Source organism: Sinocyclocheilus rhinocerous, unplaced genomic scaffold (genome assembly GCF_001515625.1).
Source record: "Sinocyclocheilus rhinocerous isolate Xijiao unplaced genomic scaffold, SAMN03320098_v1.1 scaffold2077, whole genome shotgun sequence".
NCBI lineage: Eukaryota > Metazoa > Chordata > Actinopteri > Cypriniformes > Cyprinidae > Sinocyclocheilus > Sinocyclocheilus rhinocerous.
This window is the reverse complement of record NW_015655567.1, coordinates 72511-92246: the sequence shown is the minus strand read 5'-3', so window position 1 is coordinate 92246 and position 19736 is coordinate 72511. Positions and strand designations below refer to the sequence as shown.

General features: G+C 39.3%; 1 protein-coding gene across 6 annotated transcripts in view; it reads left to right on the top strand.

Moving 5' to 3' along the window:
- Positions 1-1609: 1609 nt before the first annotated feature.
- The window catches only part of ppp1r9ala (protein phosphatase 1 regulatory subunit 9A-like A), a 58772-nt gene continuing 40645 nt past the window's right edge, over positions 1610-19736 (top strand). For 5 of the 6 annotated variants that reach the window (XR_001637411.1, XM_016525523.1, XM_016525524.1 and 2 more), the window contains exons 1-2: positions 1610-1719; positions 2213-4081. Coding sequence is in view for 5 of the 6 variants with exons in the window: in XM_016525523.1 (XP_016381009.1) it covers positions 2342-4081 (1740 nt within the window). In the remaining variant the exon portion in view is untranslated. Of the gene's footprint in view, positions 1729-2212; positions 4082-19736 lie in introns of all 6 variants that reach the window. The other variant, XM_016525521.1, reaches the window with a different exon arrangement.

Below are 19736 nucleotides of genomic sequence, written 5' to 3'. Positions count from 1 at the left end.
GTGGGGGACGAGGCTGATGATGGGGCTGGTGGTGCTGAACCTGAGAAACAACGCGCTCATTATCACAAGTACTGGCAAAATGGCCTGGTTGTTGGCGTCGCCTACACACTACTGGGCCATTACGGGAAGATGAATTACGCCTAAAAGGCTGTTGCAAGGACATAAAACGTTCAGAAAGTTCATTAAGCTGTTGTTGTTGTTGTTTAACCATCATCTCTTTTAACTCCGCAATCTCTGTCATCTGAGGGGTAGAACATACTCGTGTGTCAGGGACCCTAGAGGTCTGCAGAGCACACATAGCACTGAATAACTCCTAGTTCTATCAGTTACTGGCCTACCTTCCTGCTCCCTACGGATCGCTTCAGCCCTTACATCCAGTAGGTTTAGCCCGAACCACCTGCTTTAAAGTCCTATGAAGATGAACTTTAATGAAATGTTAAATTAATACATTTAAATATGTGCATATTTTTATTTGTTGGTTGTCCATAGGCTACATTTTTTTTAATCAACAAATTTCATGAATTTTATTTTATTTTATTTTCATTGAACACAGAGGAGCGGCGGATGAATCGAGGTTCTTTTCCCACGCCGTTCTCGACCTGACCTGTGGCCGGTTGCATAAACCGCTTTAGACTAGACTTAAAAAGTTAGTCATCTAATTTTTTCTCTTTAAGACTGGTCATAATTTCTTAAAGTCAGTTATAAAAAGGGAGAATGGTCTCATTTGAATCCAAAGGGTAAGTCTGATTACCTCTTGGCTAACAACTAGTTGGTCAAACTAGTTCTTAAGACACAGTCTTAACACAGTGGCTATGTTTATGCAACTGGCCCCTGGGCTGAATCAACCGTGCAGTCGGGAAACGAAATAAATCATACTATTGCGAAGGTTTGTCTAATGAATAGTAATTAGGATTCCTGACTGGACTCTTCACGCAGGTTTCCTAGTAACGTCACCGTGACCTAATTAATATTCATTAGCCACACCTTCGCCATAGTAGCAAATTCAGAGTCAGGAAGGGGTTGGGATTAATAGCAGCCCTGGAATGTGCTCGTGTGCAGATAGAGCTGCGTAGGGAACGTGCATCGGTGCGACAGGTCTGAAATGTGTGTGTTGTTCAATATGAAAGAGAGACATTGGAGTTGCGTAGGGAAGTTCGATTCTTTTGGTGAATCGATTCGTTTGGACTGTTCGTTTCAGCCAGCTAATAAACGATTCATCAGTCATAGCGCTCAACAGTGTTCCCAGAAGTCCCCGTAGCTCTTTAAATAATAATTTGGTAATATAAAATCCAAAAAGGTATAAAAAGTCTCGTGTTCATTCTCAAAACAAAAGAAATAAATAAAAATACAAACAAATACATAAATAATTAACTAAACTGTCTACTTATTTATTGCATATTTATGTGTTCTAGTTTGATTTTGTCATTCTGTCTGATACCCTTTTTAGATTTACGTTTTTCTACCTGCTCGAAAAGAGTGTCAAATGTTGCCTGTTTATTTGTTCACTCTCATAAAAGGTTTTCCCTCAGTGAATGATTTACGAACGCTTCGTGAATCGTTTAAACCGAATCATTAAACCGACTCAAACGAACGATTCGTTCGCGAATCGGACAGCACTACGTTGGAGAACCATGGCGGTGAAACAAATGACATGGTTGGGGATCTAAATTACACAGAGCAGAAGAACCGGCGCCCGTAGACAGTGAGATATCCGTGGAGGTAAGAGAAGTAGATGACTTGATTGTTGCAGAAGCTGTAGGCTACTTGTTTGTAACTCGATTTCCGAAACTTTATTGGGATCATTTGTTGGAACTTATGCTGAGCTATTGTTCCACGGCGAGTCCCACTGGAGCAGCTTTAGTGGGTTTGGTGGGCAGGTTTAACACCGACCGCGGTATTCTTGATCATTTGAAGAACATTATTTAATCTAGTTGCGAGTTTTTGAACAGTATCTTTAAGACGCTGTCAGATATTGAGCTCTGAATCGATGGAGACCAATGGATCTGCCTGCAAATCACTGCTGGAAAGTTTTGATCTGAGTTGAAAAAGTTTCTTTGATCAAGCGGATGAGTCAGTGTCGGGTGGATTTTATCTGCTAACAAAAGAACGGCGAAATAAACGTTTTACGTGCTAGTGCTTTCAGATCGCGTTAACACGGTGATCGCTCGATTCAGTTGAGAATGTTACATTGTTTCTCTTCTCTTCTTTTCAGATGAGCGCGGGGATTCGATAGAATGTATCAGAGTGACTCCGAAGGGGTCGTGCCATTGTCCGATTGAGGATACAGGACCACGGACCTAAAATACAGTTTTAACGTTGAACATTTTGAAAGTCATTGAAAATGATTAAAGCAGAGAGCAAGGGTGAACGCACCCTGCGGAGCGCGTCTCCGCATAGAAATGCGTACAAGTCGGATTTCCACGCCATTAAGTGCTCTTTTGATGGGACCAAATCCGACAGCGAGGCCAAATCTTATGCTAATGGAGCCAGCGACCCCCGGGAGGACGCTAGAGGGAGGCCGTTTGGCAACAGGGTGAACAAAATAAAGAACATTTTCCTGCAAATGGACGGCCAGCAACCGCCTGAGAGTCAGGAACCTGCTCACAAAACAGATGCATCTTCTCCTATATCCCCAGTGTCCAAGTTCCCAGTCAGCACTCACAAAACCTGCCTCAGTAGCGCCAACAACCAAGAACCGCAGAGCGCGGACAGAACTCTAAAGGGAGAGGAAGTCGAGGTCGATAAAGTCACCCTGGCGGAAAAATTTTCAGTTACCAGAAAACTCTTTGAGAGAGGGATGAAAGAGCAGCCTGCCGCAGTGCCCTGCAGAGTTTCTATTCGTGGGGCCCGGAGGTCCTTTGGATCTTCTGAAAATTGCAGCAATAGTGGCATCAAAAGCCCGACGTCACCCGTGGGGAGTGCCCCAGAGGAAAGGAGGGATGTTGAGGACTCAAAACAGGTCAATAGACTATCACTTAACGCCGGGCCTATTTCAAAGCGGTTGGAGAACTTCATTGTGGATGGCAACGAGTCAGTGCAAGCTTCTGCTAAATGTCCTGAGAAACTGAGCAGCCCCACTGAGCGCTCGCTGCCATCACCTCTACGAGGTAGTTCCCAGAAACCCACCTCCCCTGGTACTGATCCAGCACACAAACCCACATCCCCAAACTCTGACACGTCACCCAAACCTTTCTCACCTAAAACAGACTCCCACAGCCCTCCATTCAAGTCCATCAGTCCGATTTCATATAACCCGACCTCTCCGACCAGCAGGAGCACCGGCGAGCCTCTTTCACCCACTGCTCAAAGCCCGTTTAAACCGTCTCCGTCATCAGGAAATGACTCGGTGAGAGAGTCCATGACAAATGAGCCAACCCAACTTAGTAGTACTCCTGCGAAAGATGTCAAATCTTCAGCAAGTAGCCTATATAAACGGCCTCTGAGTCCTGAGGAACCAAAAAGTGAAAACCACATAATTCGCAGTCCGTCTAGGGACATCTCTCGTGAGCAGGCCCCACAATGTCTAGACCCCACTGGTGCAGGAGTGGTACGGGCTGAGCTGGTAGTGGTCCAGAACGAGTCTTCAGAAAGCGAGGAGAGTGATGAAGAGTTTTTGGAGGATGTTATGACAGAGGTGAAGCTACAAAGGGAACTTAAATCTGAGGCACCGATAGAAGATGTTGCTGACTCTCTGAAGATGTTATCACCTCAAAACCATTCAGAGGACAAACGGCTGGAGAAGGATGTGTGCTTATCAGCAGAGCTGAAGAAAGAGCAACCAAATCAAGAGGATGAAGAGGAGGAGGAGGAGATCATACAAAAGAGGAATAGCTGTCATGAAGATAATGATGAGGACAGCGAGCAGGAAGATCCAGATGAATGTGGGAAAACTTCTCCGGTGTTTTATAGTTTTGAGAACGCAGCGTTTGTGGATGATAAGGAACTGGGTCAGGACCTGCAGGTTGAGGAGGATGAGGATGAAACTGAGGTGTATGAGGAGTATGAGGAAGTTCCTGGTTTGTCTGAGGATGAAGAACAGCCTCCAAGAAGGAAAATCAGATTCTCCACTGAGCCGATACGGGTAAGCAGTATCATGTTAACAAAATAACATTCAATTAAAAAGTACATAAAAAAAAAAATAAATAAATAAAAAATATATATATATTATATTTATTTATTTATATTTTTTACATATTTTGAATCTTCTTTTTTTCCATTATGGCATTTTCATGATAGTTAGCTGTAAATTCAGGGTTTTTTTTCCTTCTGTGTCTCATTTCACATTGGAATGCAAAATCTGCTTTTGTTTTGAATTTGATTTTTAGAAAAAACACTCAATTTATGGTTTATGAGCAGTCAGACACGTCACTGTGGCTTTGGAAAGGAGATGTTTTGGGGACATTTCAAGCTCTCTGTGAAGCCCGAGGGTCAAAGCTCTCACAACAGTTGGGCAACAGAGAGAGGCTCATTGCAGAACATTTGTTTGGGGGTTGAAAAGGGGGAATATTTTTAGAAATATTGTTGACATTGTGATTCAGTGAGGGACAGAGCGCTGACCTGAAATGCGGATGGTAAATAGAACAGAAAAGTATGCTGGCATAGATCCGTGTTTTACAAGCAAAGCTGATAGGACAATGCTCCTCAGAGCAGCCTTCAGTTAAAAAGGCCTATGGGTGAATCTTACAAAGCCTGTGAAGAACATGTGAGGGTCATATCTAAGTCTAAAACATGGAATAAAATTATGATATGGGAATAGACTTTTTAATTTTGCGATTATTTAATGAAAGATTTTTTGGTTACCAACATTCTTCGAAATATGTCCTTCAAGGGAAAAATGTGCTTAATATTTTTCACTCATCATATTTAATTTATGTCATTCAGTGCTCAATATTTTGTCCCCGAATCGCAGTGATCAGACACCACTAGACTCTGGCCCCGTCCTATGGCAGACAGCCACGGCATATGGTCCTGATCTACTTTGCCACGCGGCTGATCAGGCCTTGAGATGCTTAATGTCTTTTAATCTATTTTAAGTTAATAATTTCCATCTCATGCATTCCTCAGCTCAGGAATGTCTTTCACACCTTAGCTGGTAATGATCTGCACATGGTTTTCTGTTTCCATTGGGCTGTTAGAAATAAGAAATAAACAGAGCCCTGCAAAGGTGGCAGCAAGTTGCCAAAATACCAGCAGTGGCTCGTTCCCGGGGCATTCCAGCACCTGGGAAGTTCTGCCTCTTATCTGAACGGCGCTGCAGACACCTGCACTCAAAACAGGTGTGCTGTACAGAGCATTAGTGATAATCACCTTTCCTTGTGTGCAATCTTCATTTTGATCTCTCTCTCTCTCTCTCTCTTTTCATGTGTAGCCTACATGCACATGCTCCATGAGATAATAATCAAAACTGTTCATTTGAGAAAATGTGGTGCTGCTTGTTTGTGCAAAATTCACCTCCACAATGCTAGGGTGTAGTTCTGTCACTGCAGTTGCTAGGGTGTTCTGGGTTGGTTGCCTTGTGGTTTTCTTGGGTATTATTGGCATATGTATATGTGCATGCTTTATTAGTGGCTGTTTCTATGGGCTGCTATACGTAAGCACCACATTAAAAAGGTACCATAGTTTGAAAACCTGTAATATTGAGTTAATATATATATTAAAACACAAACCAACACATTCTCACCTGTGAAAGGATGTCCAGTTTCTTCAGGATTTTACGCAGTGTTGAGGCATCTGGGAAAACTATTTTTTTTCAGTGTGAGTGACAACACACTGACTGTTCCAAGATGGCGGATGTGTTGACGTCGAATGTGGCGTCTACCTTTTTTTTTTTTTGAAACCATGTTATGCGGTGTCAAAGGTGTTCTGGGTGTGTGTTTTTTTTTTCGTAGTTGTTTATTGGCAGAGATCCCACCATAGACCTTTAGTCAGGGTTGCATATTTAATTTCTGAATGAAAACGAGGACATGAGAGATAGAAGTACAATGGGTTCAATGTATTATACTGTTGTTTAACAACATACCGACTGTTCACATGTGACTTTCAGTAGACAAAAACTCCAGAAGTTTCGAAAGTTGTAAGTTGTGAAAATTGCATGTGATCTATAACCTTTATACAGTGCGTGTCATTGTAAAGACTGTAAGTCTATTCCTCACAGCCTCGTTTTCATCTGCATAAAATTCAATATAGTTTCTAACCTGACTAAAGTCTATATGTCTGTATAACATGCTAGTTTAATACTCTGGGTCAGGGATTTGTTTGATGGATGACTAATGAATGATTAACCTTTTGTCTGAACCTTTTTAGGACCCACCTCACTTACTCTTTTTTTTTTTTTTTTTTTTTTTTTTTTTTTTTTTTTTTTTTTTTTTTTTTTTTTTTTTTTTTTTTTTTTTTTTTTTTTTTTTTTTTTTTTTTTTTTTTTTTTTTGCCGTCTGTTTTCATCTCTTATTTCTCTGTGATTGTGAAATGAAGGTGTGTAACTTTGTAAACAGGTCTTGTCCTGGCTTGAGGGAGGTATTTTTCCACCATTGTGTTTCATCTTGGTCTTAACATGTTGAGCTAAAGAGTGTTTGCATTGTTGATGTGGATGTGGGTTCATAACTGGGGATTCAAACGCTTCCCACATGCCTGGTCTTTTATGAACAGGTTTGGTGATGTTGTATAAATGAAACCTGATAAAGCTGCATCTCTGGCACACTTGAAGCGGGAAACAGGAGATCTGTCTGGTTCCTAGTGAAAGAGATTTTATCCTATGGTTGTTGGCATCTGTTGTAACTGGCATGCGTAGTTGAGTGTAGTATGTAATGGTTGTCATTAAATAGGGCAGAAATCAACTATGAGTGATTTATAGATTTGTTTTGGGAGAACTTGACTCTTAAGTCGCGGTCACACTGCAGTTTTCGTTCCATTGACTTCCATTCATACATATGCGAATGCGTCAGACCAGAAACATGTGAAAAGTATCGCATTTCGCTGCATTACAAGGTTTAAGATTTGTGACCTGTGAATTCGTATCACGTGAAACTGTGTGACCAACAGCAGATCGATACGTCACAGCATGACCTCGTAGCTGAATTAACATAAATTTAAAACTGCAGCACTGCAGGAAAGTGCATTAGGTTGTATGTTTTTACATTTTAGATGTATTATTATTTGTTATGTGTTGAATTTAAGATGCTGCAGAGCGTGACGTCATATCACGACTGGCAGCGTATGAAGAAATTTTGCATGCTCAAAGTCTAGTGTGACCGCAGCTTTATGTGTATGTCCACTGGTCTGCTGCTTTGGTCAAAGGTGGTCTTCAGTGTAGTCTGATTGCTTTCAATACACAATAAGTCATCTAGACCATTTTGAGAGATGTAAACAATAACAATCTAACACATGGTCCTAATGCATTTCCGGTTGTACACTTTTAATTTCCTAATAACTTCTGGGACTCCAAAAAGTTCCACATCTTGATAAAAACATGTTATGACAGCCGTGTTAACATTAGTTGCGATTGAAGTGCCCTCTGTTGCTGTTTTGAAATAGTTTGACGACAAGCAGGAAATGTTCATGGGTCAGTGACGTCACCACATTGAAATGTCTAGATACACAATTACAGCTGGAAAAATGCATCTTTGATATGCATAATTTTTCAAATTTGTTACTGATATTGAAGAATTTTTACATGTATCAAAAAAGTTGCAGAAAGCAAGCTACTGCCAAAAATCACGCCATAGCCAAATCTCACAATGAAAAATCATGCTCCTTTTTTAACACATTTGTGTATAGTTACTGAATTTCAGATAAATTTATATCACACAGGAGCATGACCCATCTTTTTCGTTATCGTTCACTGGTGTAAATCCAAAGTTCTGTCATGAAACTCTAGATGGCGCTGGCCGATAGGTTCGAAAACAATCTGGCATAATGACATCATTATTCACATGGCGCAGCTGATTGGTTCTTTTCGTATCAGCAGCCACTGAGCTCGCTGCTCATCATTCAAATACTCAGCTAGTGCTTGCTGTAGCAGTTGCAGCGCACTTCAGAAACCCTCCACCTTCCCCAGCTCCACCTGTATAGATCTGCTACGGGGTCATTTTATATAAGGGGTAATTTCATGTATGTTATGTGCAGCAGCAGTATTTCTTACATGCTCACAGCAGCATATCTGTGGATGTATTGGCAGTAGTACTGTTGGTGCGATTATTCGGAAATGGAAGAAATACAAAACAACCATCAATCGGCCTCGGTCTGGAGCTCCGTGCTGCAGCCAGCCACCAGGGGGCGATCAACGAGCCCGCAGCTTCACTTTTCAGGATGTGTGAGGCACACCCGGTCTGGAGCTCCGTGCAAGATCTCGCCTCATGGGGTAAGGATGATCATGAGAAAGGTGAGGAATCTGCCCAGAACTACATGGGAGGAGCTTGTTAATGATCTTAAGGTAGTTGGGAGATCTTTTATGGCTTCATTTAAAAATATTGAAATTACACCACAAGTCTGTTGTATGTCAGCTTCAGGAAAGGATTTTTGGAGCTTCACACAACTGTGATTTATCTGCTGATAGAAAGTTTATAATCTGGAGTGAAATCCTAGAATCGCTGCCTCTAAGGTTTGACAAGTTTAGTTTTAATAGTGCTGCAGTGTGTGGACTGTGTTTTTTGTGGTGTATAATGAATATGCATCTTGTCAGCCTCACACTGTGTCCTAAACAGTAATTTTCAGAATCCAGAAGAAAAAAAAAAAAGTAAAATGTGGTGGAACATGGTTATGACACATTTGCAACCTTATACTGTACACTGTAAAAAATGACCGTTATTGTATTATTTCAGTTTCATGTGTGTTACCATGATGGTGTTTAGTGTTTGTGTGAATGACACTGTGCACCTTCTATATATGTTATTATTTAAAAGCTGCTTGTGATGGGCTTTGGTTCATCATGTGACTTTCTCATCACCACCTGCATTTGGTGGTTATCAGTGTATTACAAAGGTACAAAACAGATTTCAGTACTTCAATAGGTTGGTATATCATTATACCAGTTAATGAAATTACGGTATTTAACTGTAAATTTAACTTAAACCGTAAAACCTAAAACGTTGCTACCGTATTTAAATTTTACGGAATTTTTTTTACAGTGTATGTTTAAGTTTACAGACAGATTGATGCTTAATGCACACAAAAATGGCAAGAGCGTTCTGACAATCGCATGCTCCAGTCTGACTGGCTGAACTCATGCAGTTTCCAGGAGTCCGGGTGCACTAGCAATAGTCTGGCAACTTGAGTTTTGTTTCAATCCAGCCTCAGTCAAGGAAGTCCTGTGCTCCAGCAGGGGAGGAGGTAGGACAGGGTCTCAAGGTAACCTGAGCCTGTCCTGTAGAGGAAGAGAGACAGGGAGACCGAGTGTGAGAGAGACTCTTTGTTCAGTAGACCGTGTAGACAGTAGAATAACTCCCTTGATCACTGTCTTCTGTCAGATGTCTCTGTAGCTACTGAAGTCATTGTGGTCGTATAAAAGGCCACATTCTGCACCTTTTTAGCATTTTATTGTTTCCACCTACAATGTGAGTCAAGGTTTCAACAGTCGTGCTTTACTTTTTAAACTTAGTTTCCACCTTCTGACTTTGATTTAACAAGGCGGTTTTTGCTGTACCTTTAAGAATTCTATATGTAAATACCTCTGTTGTGATTGGATGTTCAGTAAATAAACACAAACATAGCTAACACTGTCATGCATTAGGCTGAGCCAGGTTTCTTAATGTTGACAATATCAATTTACGTTCTGCCCACAAAGGTGGTCACAATAATTCATAAGTTATCTGGGATTGGCAGTTCATTAACCCTGCCCACTTAGTTACTGTTGCTATGCCTGTCAAACTGTATTATTGCCACTTGTTATGCCTCTGGCAAATATGTACAAAGAGCTGATAGGATTAAGTGAAATATCCCAGGAATTACTAATGATTAACTGTGTGTTTATGTCCGTTATTTTAATCTCATCTACTGGTTTGTCATGGAAGGCTTCATCTGGAACCTAAAACTGGGCAGAAAAATGTTTTGAATAGGTTTTCTGTAAGAATTTGTATACTGAGTCAAATGTATGTGAACACAATGTATTTGTAGTGTAAACGCTAATGCGTCCTGCTGCATTACTCACCTGTCAGTTGTACCTAAAACAAGCACTTTAAACAGTCCAGGCTGCATGTGGCTTCAGTTCAATGTTGTCTATCAAAACATCTAACAGCAGTTTCAGAAATGTTGGAAGGAAGGAAGCCGCTTCTCACTCTTCTCTCCAAAACTATCCACAATGATTTGAGAATATTCAGGTCAGGTGATTTGTCTGGTCAGGGCAGATGCTGAAGGTCATCTCGGTGCTCCTGCTGTTCAGGTTTTATGATCATGACACAACATTTTTGCCATTTTAGTATTGGTGCCTATGATTAAAGTTAAAGCAATTGCAACTCTTTTATGGATGTTGCTTTGTGAAGTTTCCGTGATCTGTTTTTGTGAAACGGGGTCAATATTGAAGTTTGCTGTCACTTTGCTTTAGTAGTTCTGTGATATTTGGACCCAATCCTTCTTGGTGCTTTTTGCCCCCTATTCTTCTGCACTGACGATGTTGTGTCATGGTTTGTGTACACAGACTTAATCGTAAAGAATGTCATTCGTAAAATGCCAAACAACTGGGATGTTAAGGTTACAAAAGCTCCATTTTTGGAAGGCTAACAAGTAGGGATGTAACGATTCACTCAAGTCACGATTCGATTCACGATTTTGATTTCACGATTCGATTCACGATTTTTTTTAACAAAATTAGATTTAAGACAAATTATAAATAAAATTTGTCCTTTTATTATTGCTTGGACAAAATGCTGCACGTTTCTTTGTGAAATTGAAATATAACACTATAATAATATACTAATATAGCACTTGCATATTATTGCTCTTTTTGTAAGTCGCTTTGGATAAAAGTGTCAGCTAAATAACACAATTTTAATTTAATGTAAATGTAAATAACAAAACTAAATTGAAATTTTAAAACAAGCCCCAAATCAAATAAATAAGTAACACAAATAAAGAAATATCTTCATATAAACAAACTAGGGCTTTGTCTGTGCTCTTTCCATTTAAAATTATGCATTTCATTTTAATCATGATCCAAACAAAGATGCTGCATACATGCAACATGAGCAGTTTTTAATCTAAATTAGATTGTATAATTTCGAAATTTGAAGCAAAAGCATAATGGTTTGACTTCAGTTTTGTGAAACTAAACACTCTCTGCCAGCAGGTGGCGCTTAAAGTGTTTCCTTGGTTTCCGCCGTAAACAAAGCAGCTGCTGCACTTATGAACTTTAATATGCGTTATACAGAGGCAAGACGAAAAGAAAAAATGCCATCTAAACTTTTCTAAAGACAGTAAGTTTCCTTCAGACATGGATTCATATAAAGTCCTACACCTAAATGAATCGTGATTTGTTTAGCATCTCAACCGATTTGAATCGTCACGTATTTGAATCGATTTTCAACCGGCTTGCGGTTAATCGTTACATCCCTACTAACAAGTGAACTTTTTCACCCTCGGCTTGTACTAAACACTGCTTGCACTACACTGATAGACAACCTAGAGAATATACAGTAGACAATAAAAAGATACGCAAATGATATTAACCCCTATTGTCACTAGGCCTGTCACGATAACAACTTTTTGCTGTGCGATATATTTCCCCAGAAATAATTGAGATAAGCGATATTATTGTCATTTTAAAGACCATTTTATGCCACTGAATATATAATCATAATGTAACGGCATAATAATGCAAGAAGGCCTACACACTTCCAAATGACAACAAATGTTTAATTTTTAAGAATATTTAGATCATGGAAATTATCAAAATATTAGATACCTTACAAAACCGAAATAAATAGTAAATAAACATTTTCTAAAAAAAAGTGCGAAGTAACATAAATCTGCAAAAATGTCAACAATTCTGTGTTTTTCTGTCAATATGGGGTGCTGTGTGTACATTAATGAGGAAAAAATATTAACTTAAATGATTTTAGCAAATGGCTGCAATATAACAAAGAGTGAAAAATTTAAGGGGGTCTGAATACTTTCCGTACCCACTGTATATTGCGCGATAAGTCGATATATTGATTATTGCGACAGGCCTAATTGACACTTTAGTTTGGGGACCAACTTTTAGTTTTAACTAACTATTGCACTTAGACGTGCATTTGTGGGTTAAAAAGTATGTAAATACAATTTTTCTAGAGCCCTTTGAAGCCGCACTGAAACTGCAATTTGGACCTTCAACCCGTTGATCCCCATTGAAGTCCATTACATGGAGAAAAATCCTGGAATGTTTTCCTCAAAAACCTTAATTCCTTTGCGACTGAAGACAGAAAGACATGAACATCTTGGATGACATGGGGGTGAGTAAATTATCAGGAAATTGTTATTCTGGAAGTGAACAAAGTTTAGGTATGGAGTAGGTATGGTCATGCAGAATAAGGCATTCATATGTGCTTTACAAGTACTAATAAACAGCCAATATGCTAGTAATATGCATGCTTATAAGCAACTAGTTAATAGTGTGAAATCAGAGATCCTCCCCTCAATATTCAATAACCTTCACAAGTGAGACTCTTGTTACTAGCAAGTGTCAACAGAGTTTTCTATCTCTGCTGACCGCTTGTGATCCGATCATCTGAGATGTTAATACCTGTGGCATAGTAAAGAGCAGACAGCACCACATAGTTAGTTAACAGGCGATGACACGGCACTGCGATAATGACACAGAGGTATTTTAGCGCATAGAGTGTACTCATAGCTGCTGGCATCTCAAATACTCACACCACAAATAGTGCTGTATGTGATGATACTTTAAACATTTGTTGGTGGCCTGGTGTATTTTTAAAAGGGTTGAGATGAGTGTACAGTATTTGTAGAGTAACAGTTGTCTGTCTGTCCGTTTCTCATGTTCAGGGGTATTTCTGTTGGTGTGTCTGTAATAGTTAAAATCACAGTGACAGCTGAAGTGTGCGTTTTATCTCTTAACCCCTCTGCCCTTGATTCTGTTTTAATGGTCTAAACTAGCATGCTTGATGCATTTTTTTTACATTTTCGGCATGAAAATAAAGCAATAGGATCCATGTTAATGAATAAAACAACAGTAATAGTGTCAAAAATAATGTGGTACGCAATGTAAAATTAAAGTTCACTGAAGAAAATGTTGCTGTGCAGTTTCTAGGGTGTTCTGGGAGGTTGCTTGGCCCAGCGAGAAACTACCCAGGACATCCAAGTCGAAAGAGCCTTAACTTAAAGGCTTGGGACTCGGGTATACTTAATTGTCCTCTCCGTTTCATGCACAGTTGAGCATGCAAACACTCTATTATCGTGAGCACAGATTACGGCATTCGGCATGTGTGCACACTACCATTGTTTTTGAGCAGTTTTTCGTAACAATGCTGTATTTTGAAAAGAGCTATACAAAAATAAACATGAAAAAATGTGTTTATCAAATACAATAGTGCAGAGATAAGAGTGCTGACCATGTGACCAAAACCATGACTCTTATTGGCTGGCAAACTTTTTTCGCAGTGCTATAGAAAAGAGATTAGTAAAAAAAAACAAAAAAACTTGCAATAGCATGCATGTTTGTGTCTGTCTGAACACACACATTAACAGACATCTATTCAAATTAAAACGTTTATTGCACTGAAATTTCACACTAAACATTCGTCTTGTGAAAAGGCCTTTAATTTCCATTTTGCTCTTGAGATATGGCTTGGATCCCTAAACCTATGGAAATAAGTATTTTTTTTATGTTAATGTCCTCCAGTTGAAAACTGTTAAGTTGTGCAGCAAAAACTAATACTACTAATAATAAATGACAATTTTAACAAAAATTCATAAATTACATAAGTCACATTAATTCAGCAAGTGACTAATGTTGATAAAAAAGTGCTAATGATAATGAACTAGTCTCTCTTAGCGAGTCAGGATATTTCCTTCATCCTCACACAAGTCTGTTGTTATATTTAGCGACACAAGGTGTGTTCCTCCTGTTTACTGTTTGAAAGTGCATTTGTGTGCTGTCGTGTCCCGGATGGGGCGTTGTAGCAATAGTGTGTGTGTGTGTGTGTGTGTGTCACGTGTGATTATGAAGTGCACCTGCCGTGTGCCCCACCTCTCACCGTTCATTCCAGGAAGTTCAGCAGCCTCTCCTCAAAGCTACACAAAAGTCTGAACAAACACACGGGTGTGGCGCTAACACGGGTATACTCGTGTTTCTGTGACACACATCAGCCATCACCTGAGGAATCTCGCTCGCTCGCTCTCTCAAATAGTTTTGAAGAAAACTGGTTGACTGCATATTATACAGCGGTCTTCTTCTTTGAGTCATTTCCTCCTGTGCTCAGAGAGGTCAAGGGTCTGTAAGGGTCAGTTGTTTGTAACCAAGTCATAACCCCAGGATGAAAATAAAGAGGTGGAGCTTGTCTGGTGGCACTGCAGAAATGTGTCGCCTGAAAGTTCATTGTTAGAGAGTCAAAATAAGACTTTTTACACTTGTTTCGATTCCTTGTTAAAGGGGTCATATGATTCGATTTCAATTTTTCCTTTCTCTTTGGAGTGTTACAAGCTCTTGGTGCATAAAGAAGATATGTAAAGTTGCAAAGACTGAAGTCTCAAATCCAAAGAGATATTCTTTATAAAAAGGAGAATCAGAAGGTTGAATCCTGACTGACAGAGGAGGAGTTGGGGATGGAGGAGGGTAATTAGCTATTGAGCAATGCGAAAACTGCTGATAATACTGAGGGACCTTATATATGAATGCTTAGATAGGTGTCGCATTCCCATAGGTAGATGGGGATCAGCTGAGAGTCAGCTGATGCGAGCTTGACTAACGTGACCTGCCAGAACTAACGCTTACGCTTGATTTATTGACTTTGAAGGGAGAGATGAAGACATATAACAGGGAAAGACTGGTGTAGCGTTCCAGGCTTTCTCTGGACTGGAGTTGAAATGTAAATGTGAAGCAGATGTACAATATAATATGAGTATTAATTTACCCACATTACAAATGTCAGGACACCACATAAAACATGCACAGTGGTCAAGCATTAAGCATTCGGTCTCCCTTTGCTCACCCTTGTGTCGTTCTAAACGCATGACTCCTCTGTTCCTTAGAAGAACGTTCGTGCTGCTTTTCCATACAATGAAAGTAGACAGCGACCAAGGGTTTTCAAACTCCCAAACAGGTACTGTATCAAGTAAAGCATCAAAAAGGCACTTTTATGCTATTTTTATGATCATTCCAAGAGGAGATTTGAGAGTAGCTGGCTTCACTGGATATTACTGTCGGTCGTATTGTATTACCTACACCTAAACCTACCCCTTACAGGAAACTTTCTGCATTTTTAGGTTTTCAAAAAACTTAATTCTGTGTGATTTATAAGCTTGTTTACCCGTGGGGACCTCAATTTAGGTCCCCACCGTGACATGAGTCCCCATGAGTCTGTGTGTAGTCAGGTTTAAGTCCCCACCAGAATAGAAAAACAGGTACACACATCACACACACACACACACCCTCAAATATATTCAACAGTTAATTAACACGCAGCCATTGCACTTTCTCTGTCTCCGTCTCGCTCTCTATTGTTTTTCTAGATGGATTTTCAGTGTGTTCAAAAGTTCAGTCATGGTGGGTGTAAGTTCAAATGCTAAGTCATTTTTATAACCAGTATTTTTGTCTTGCTTTTCCAGTAAAAATATATAAATACTCTTAAAAATACATTTACTTGAGAGGCAAAATTGGATAAAATAATAAGACTTGTTTTCAGAGAATATATCTTGATTTTTTTCTTCACTGGCAAATAGAATTTTAGGCTTAAATTTATTTAAAATTACAGTCTTTTGCTGTAGTGTGTCAGTGGGAAATATGTTTGTTTCCAAATATTCATTTGGCCATTAATTGTAATAATCCAGTGAGTTTTTTTTTGTATGTCTGACAACAGCCAGTGCTGCACACAGAGATCTGATCTCACCATCATCCAGTCTGTCTGGAATGACACGAAGAAACAGAAAATAAATGTGGCAACGTCTCCAAGATGCTTGAAGAAACCTTCCTGCAAAGCTACCTGAAAATGAACAAGTGCACCTCGGGCAAAAGCTGTTTTAAACGCAAAGGGTGAATTGGTTGAGTATAGAAGTTAGTTGATAAATAAATAATGTCATGAATAGATTTTTTGAAAGCATCCTCACTTTACAGCAAGTGCTGTAGCTATGCAGGAAGGTTTCTTCAAGCATCTTGGAGATGCAGTTATAGTGGATTTAGTCTGTCTCAGTTTGTTCTGTTTCTTCATGTAAGTCGCAGACGGTCTGGATGATGCTGAGATCAGATCTCTGTGTGCAGCACTGGCTGTTGTCAAACTCCATGTGCATACAAAAACCTCACTGGATTATTACAAAAAGTTTAGAAATGTAAACTGATATTTCCTACTTTCTCACCACAGCAAAAGATAGAAACAACTGGCATAAAATCATTTTTTGTTGGTGAAAATACTAATGGCCTAAGACTTTTGCAGAGTAGTGTATTTTTCTGTAAACCAAGGCACAAATATAGATTTAGATTTTTTTCCCCCCAGTTTAACAAGCTGCTTTAGTGCAGCAGACACCGAGTCAGTGGGTGAACTGCTTTGAGAGATTTCTGTTCAATCGCTTCCGTGAAGATTCATGCTGGGCTTCTCTATATAATGTGCCGCCCAGCCGACTGTTTAGATTAAATCCTGAGGAGTGTGGAGGAATGCGAGCGTGAGACAGTGTTTCCTGCTCAGCTGCTCAATCTACAGCAGATGAAATCCTATTTTGCTTGAGTTATGTGCATGCAGCCTGAATTGAATGGATTAAGTTAAAAGTGTCAGTTAAATGGCAACAAGTCTTTCTCTTGCATTGGCAAACATACAGAGCAACCACTTTTGTCCAGTTCGCAAGACACTGACTCTAATGAGCTTGTTCTTTTGTACTGTCCATTTCGTTCAATCGCTTCCATGAAGATTCATGCTGGGCTTCTCTATATAATGTGCCGCCCAGCCGACTGTTTAGATTAAATCCTGAGGAGTGTGGAGGAATGCGAGCGTGAGACAGTGTTTCCTGCTCAGCTGCTCAATCTACAGCAGATGAAATCCTATTTTGCTTGAGTTATGTGCATGCAGCCTGAATTGAATGGATTAAGTTAAAAGTGTCAGTGCAACAAGTCTTTCTCTTGCATTGGCAAACATACAGGGCAACCACTTTTGTCCAGTTCGCAAGACACTGACTCTAATGAGCTTGTTCTTTTGTACTGTCCATTTAAACTGTTGCAAACACAGGTCTATTTGTTCGGTTTTGTATTGTTGTGGTGTTAAAACCTCTAATTAATAATTTTTAATATAAAATTGTCTTTTTTTTCATGTGTTATAGTCTTTGCAAGTCTTAAAATAACTTAAATTTCATTGAAACATGCAGAGATCCTGCATTAAAATATGGTACAAAAGCAGTATGGTTTTGTTTAGCTTGTAGTTAAGACCAATTATTATTGGTTAGGAAAGTTAGTCCCTGTGGTTGAGAGAGAGACGACTGTGTGTGTAGACAGAGAGACGTCTAGTCGTGTGGATTGGAGATTATGTTCAAGGTCGGGAAGCTGAACCGTTTTTTCCAGTTTTGGGACTACATCAATTTATACTCCACCATCTTCACTCTAACCCTGAAACACACACACACACACACAGACAGAGACATGCACTGTTTTTAAAGATGCCATATTTAACACGTTTATGCACTTTTATTTTTGCTGAAGTCTGCTTTTATATTGTTAGCAGGGCTCATCTCATGGATTGAACCCTGGGATTTATTATTTTTTTTCCTGGCCCAGTTGGGACAGTGGTTCAGATTTTGCTAAATTGTCACCGGCCCCACCACAAAAAAATTAAAAATAAAATAAAAATAAATAAATAAATAAAAATAATTATTAAATAAAATTATAAAAAATAATAAACAGCTTCCGTTGATTTTGACTCATGTAACCATGTAGTTCTGATAAATAAGATTTTTACAACACCAAAATTTAGATACCAGTGAAATTTTACAATTCTCGATTCTAATTTCAATTCCATCGCAAAACCTACCAGCCTAACTAATATAAAGTTAAACATTATTAAAAACAAGTAACTGTCAGAAATGGAAGAACACATAAACCGGTTACAAGCAATATGGCAAATATACAAATGAAATAAACACTGATTTAAGGTTTTCAGACAGGTCTAACAGTAGTATTCAGGGGAGACACTACAGAAATTAAATAAATCAAATCTAAAATAACATTGCATTGTCATCAGTTTTTTCACATCTTTTTTGTGTTCACATAAGACATAATGACTGTGTTTAGAAGGACACTCAGCAATATGGCTGTTTTGAAATAATTTTGTGTATGTGTGATAATTTCAAGCGCAAGACGACGTGAAAGATAACCAAATTCAGCATTTGCACCCTGTCTGAAAGGCGGATTCTAGTGCGTACAAATAGAAACCCATCAGACAGTGAGCGAAAGATAAATTTAGCTATCTTTCACGTCTTTTTGTGCTTGATTAAAATCGCTTGAATTTTTAAGTTGGCAACACTTAAAAACTTTGTGACTATCCCGACCATCTTTGACGCTGGCCCGAGTCCTGTGTCAGTCAAAACACAGACAGTTTTTGCTGCTGTACCTTTAAGATGTCTATACATAAGTTAGCTCTGCTAGGACTTGTTTAGTCTTACTAACCAAAATAGAGCTCATTGTCCAGGATCAGGACCAGTTAACTGATACATGATTGATATGTAAATGTGGGTGGTCTTAAGATAATGAATCATGGTTGTGACATCTTTATCATAATGATTCCTGGATGAGCTGCTTTTTAGTTCAGCTTTAATATATATTCTGGGTGGTCTGTGGAAGATATGATACATTGAACTCTTATTTAAAAGATCAAAATGTTCAAAATGTTGTCTGCTGGAAAGTGTCATGTTATCGAATTAATATTTTAAAGAAAAACAATATGGCATTGTGCTCACACATGGAGCTTTCCAGAACTGTGACTGAAAGTTTCAGTGAATCTGCCTCTGTGCTGTTATTGGACTTTGGCCGTTCTGTGAATTTGGCGTCATCCTGGTATATTCTGATGGAGCTCAGCACATTTGCAGTGACCAGCAACGCTGCTTTCTGTGCTGTAGATGGTTCTCAGTAATAAAGTGAATATTTTTCTGCTCCTAATTTTGAATCGGCATCTTTAATTCAAACCACAACCCTCAACGCTATAAACCCAGATTACAAAATCCTTTGGACGCCTCTAAAATGTTCTTTCTCCCTAAAACTGCAGTTGGAGAAACCCTCTAAACCTCCACAGAAAGAGAGGTTAGTGCTGATGATATCTGTCTCTGTGTCTTTCCTTCTTAGTACATTTTTGTAGTTCTCAGGTGGATTTATATGACGATTAAAAACGTCCGTTTCCTGTCTGATCAAAGTATGGCGCTGCTCAGATGAGCTGACTGACTGCTGTGTGTGTGCCTGCCTGTGTGTGTGTGTGTGTGTGCGCCTGTGTGTGTGTGTGTGTGTGTGTGGCTGTGTGTGTGCCTGTGTGTGTCTGCCTGTGTGTGTCTGTGTGTGTGTGTGTGTGTGTGTCTGCCTGTGTGTGTGTCTGCCTGTGTGTGTGTGTGTGTGTGTGTGTGTGTGT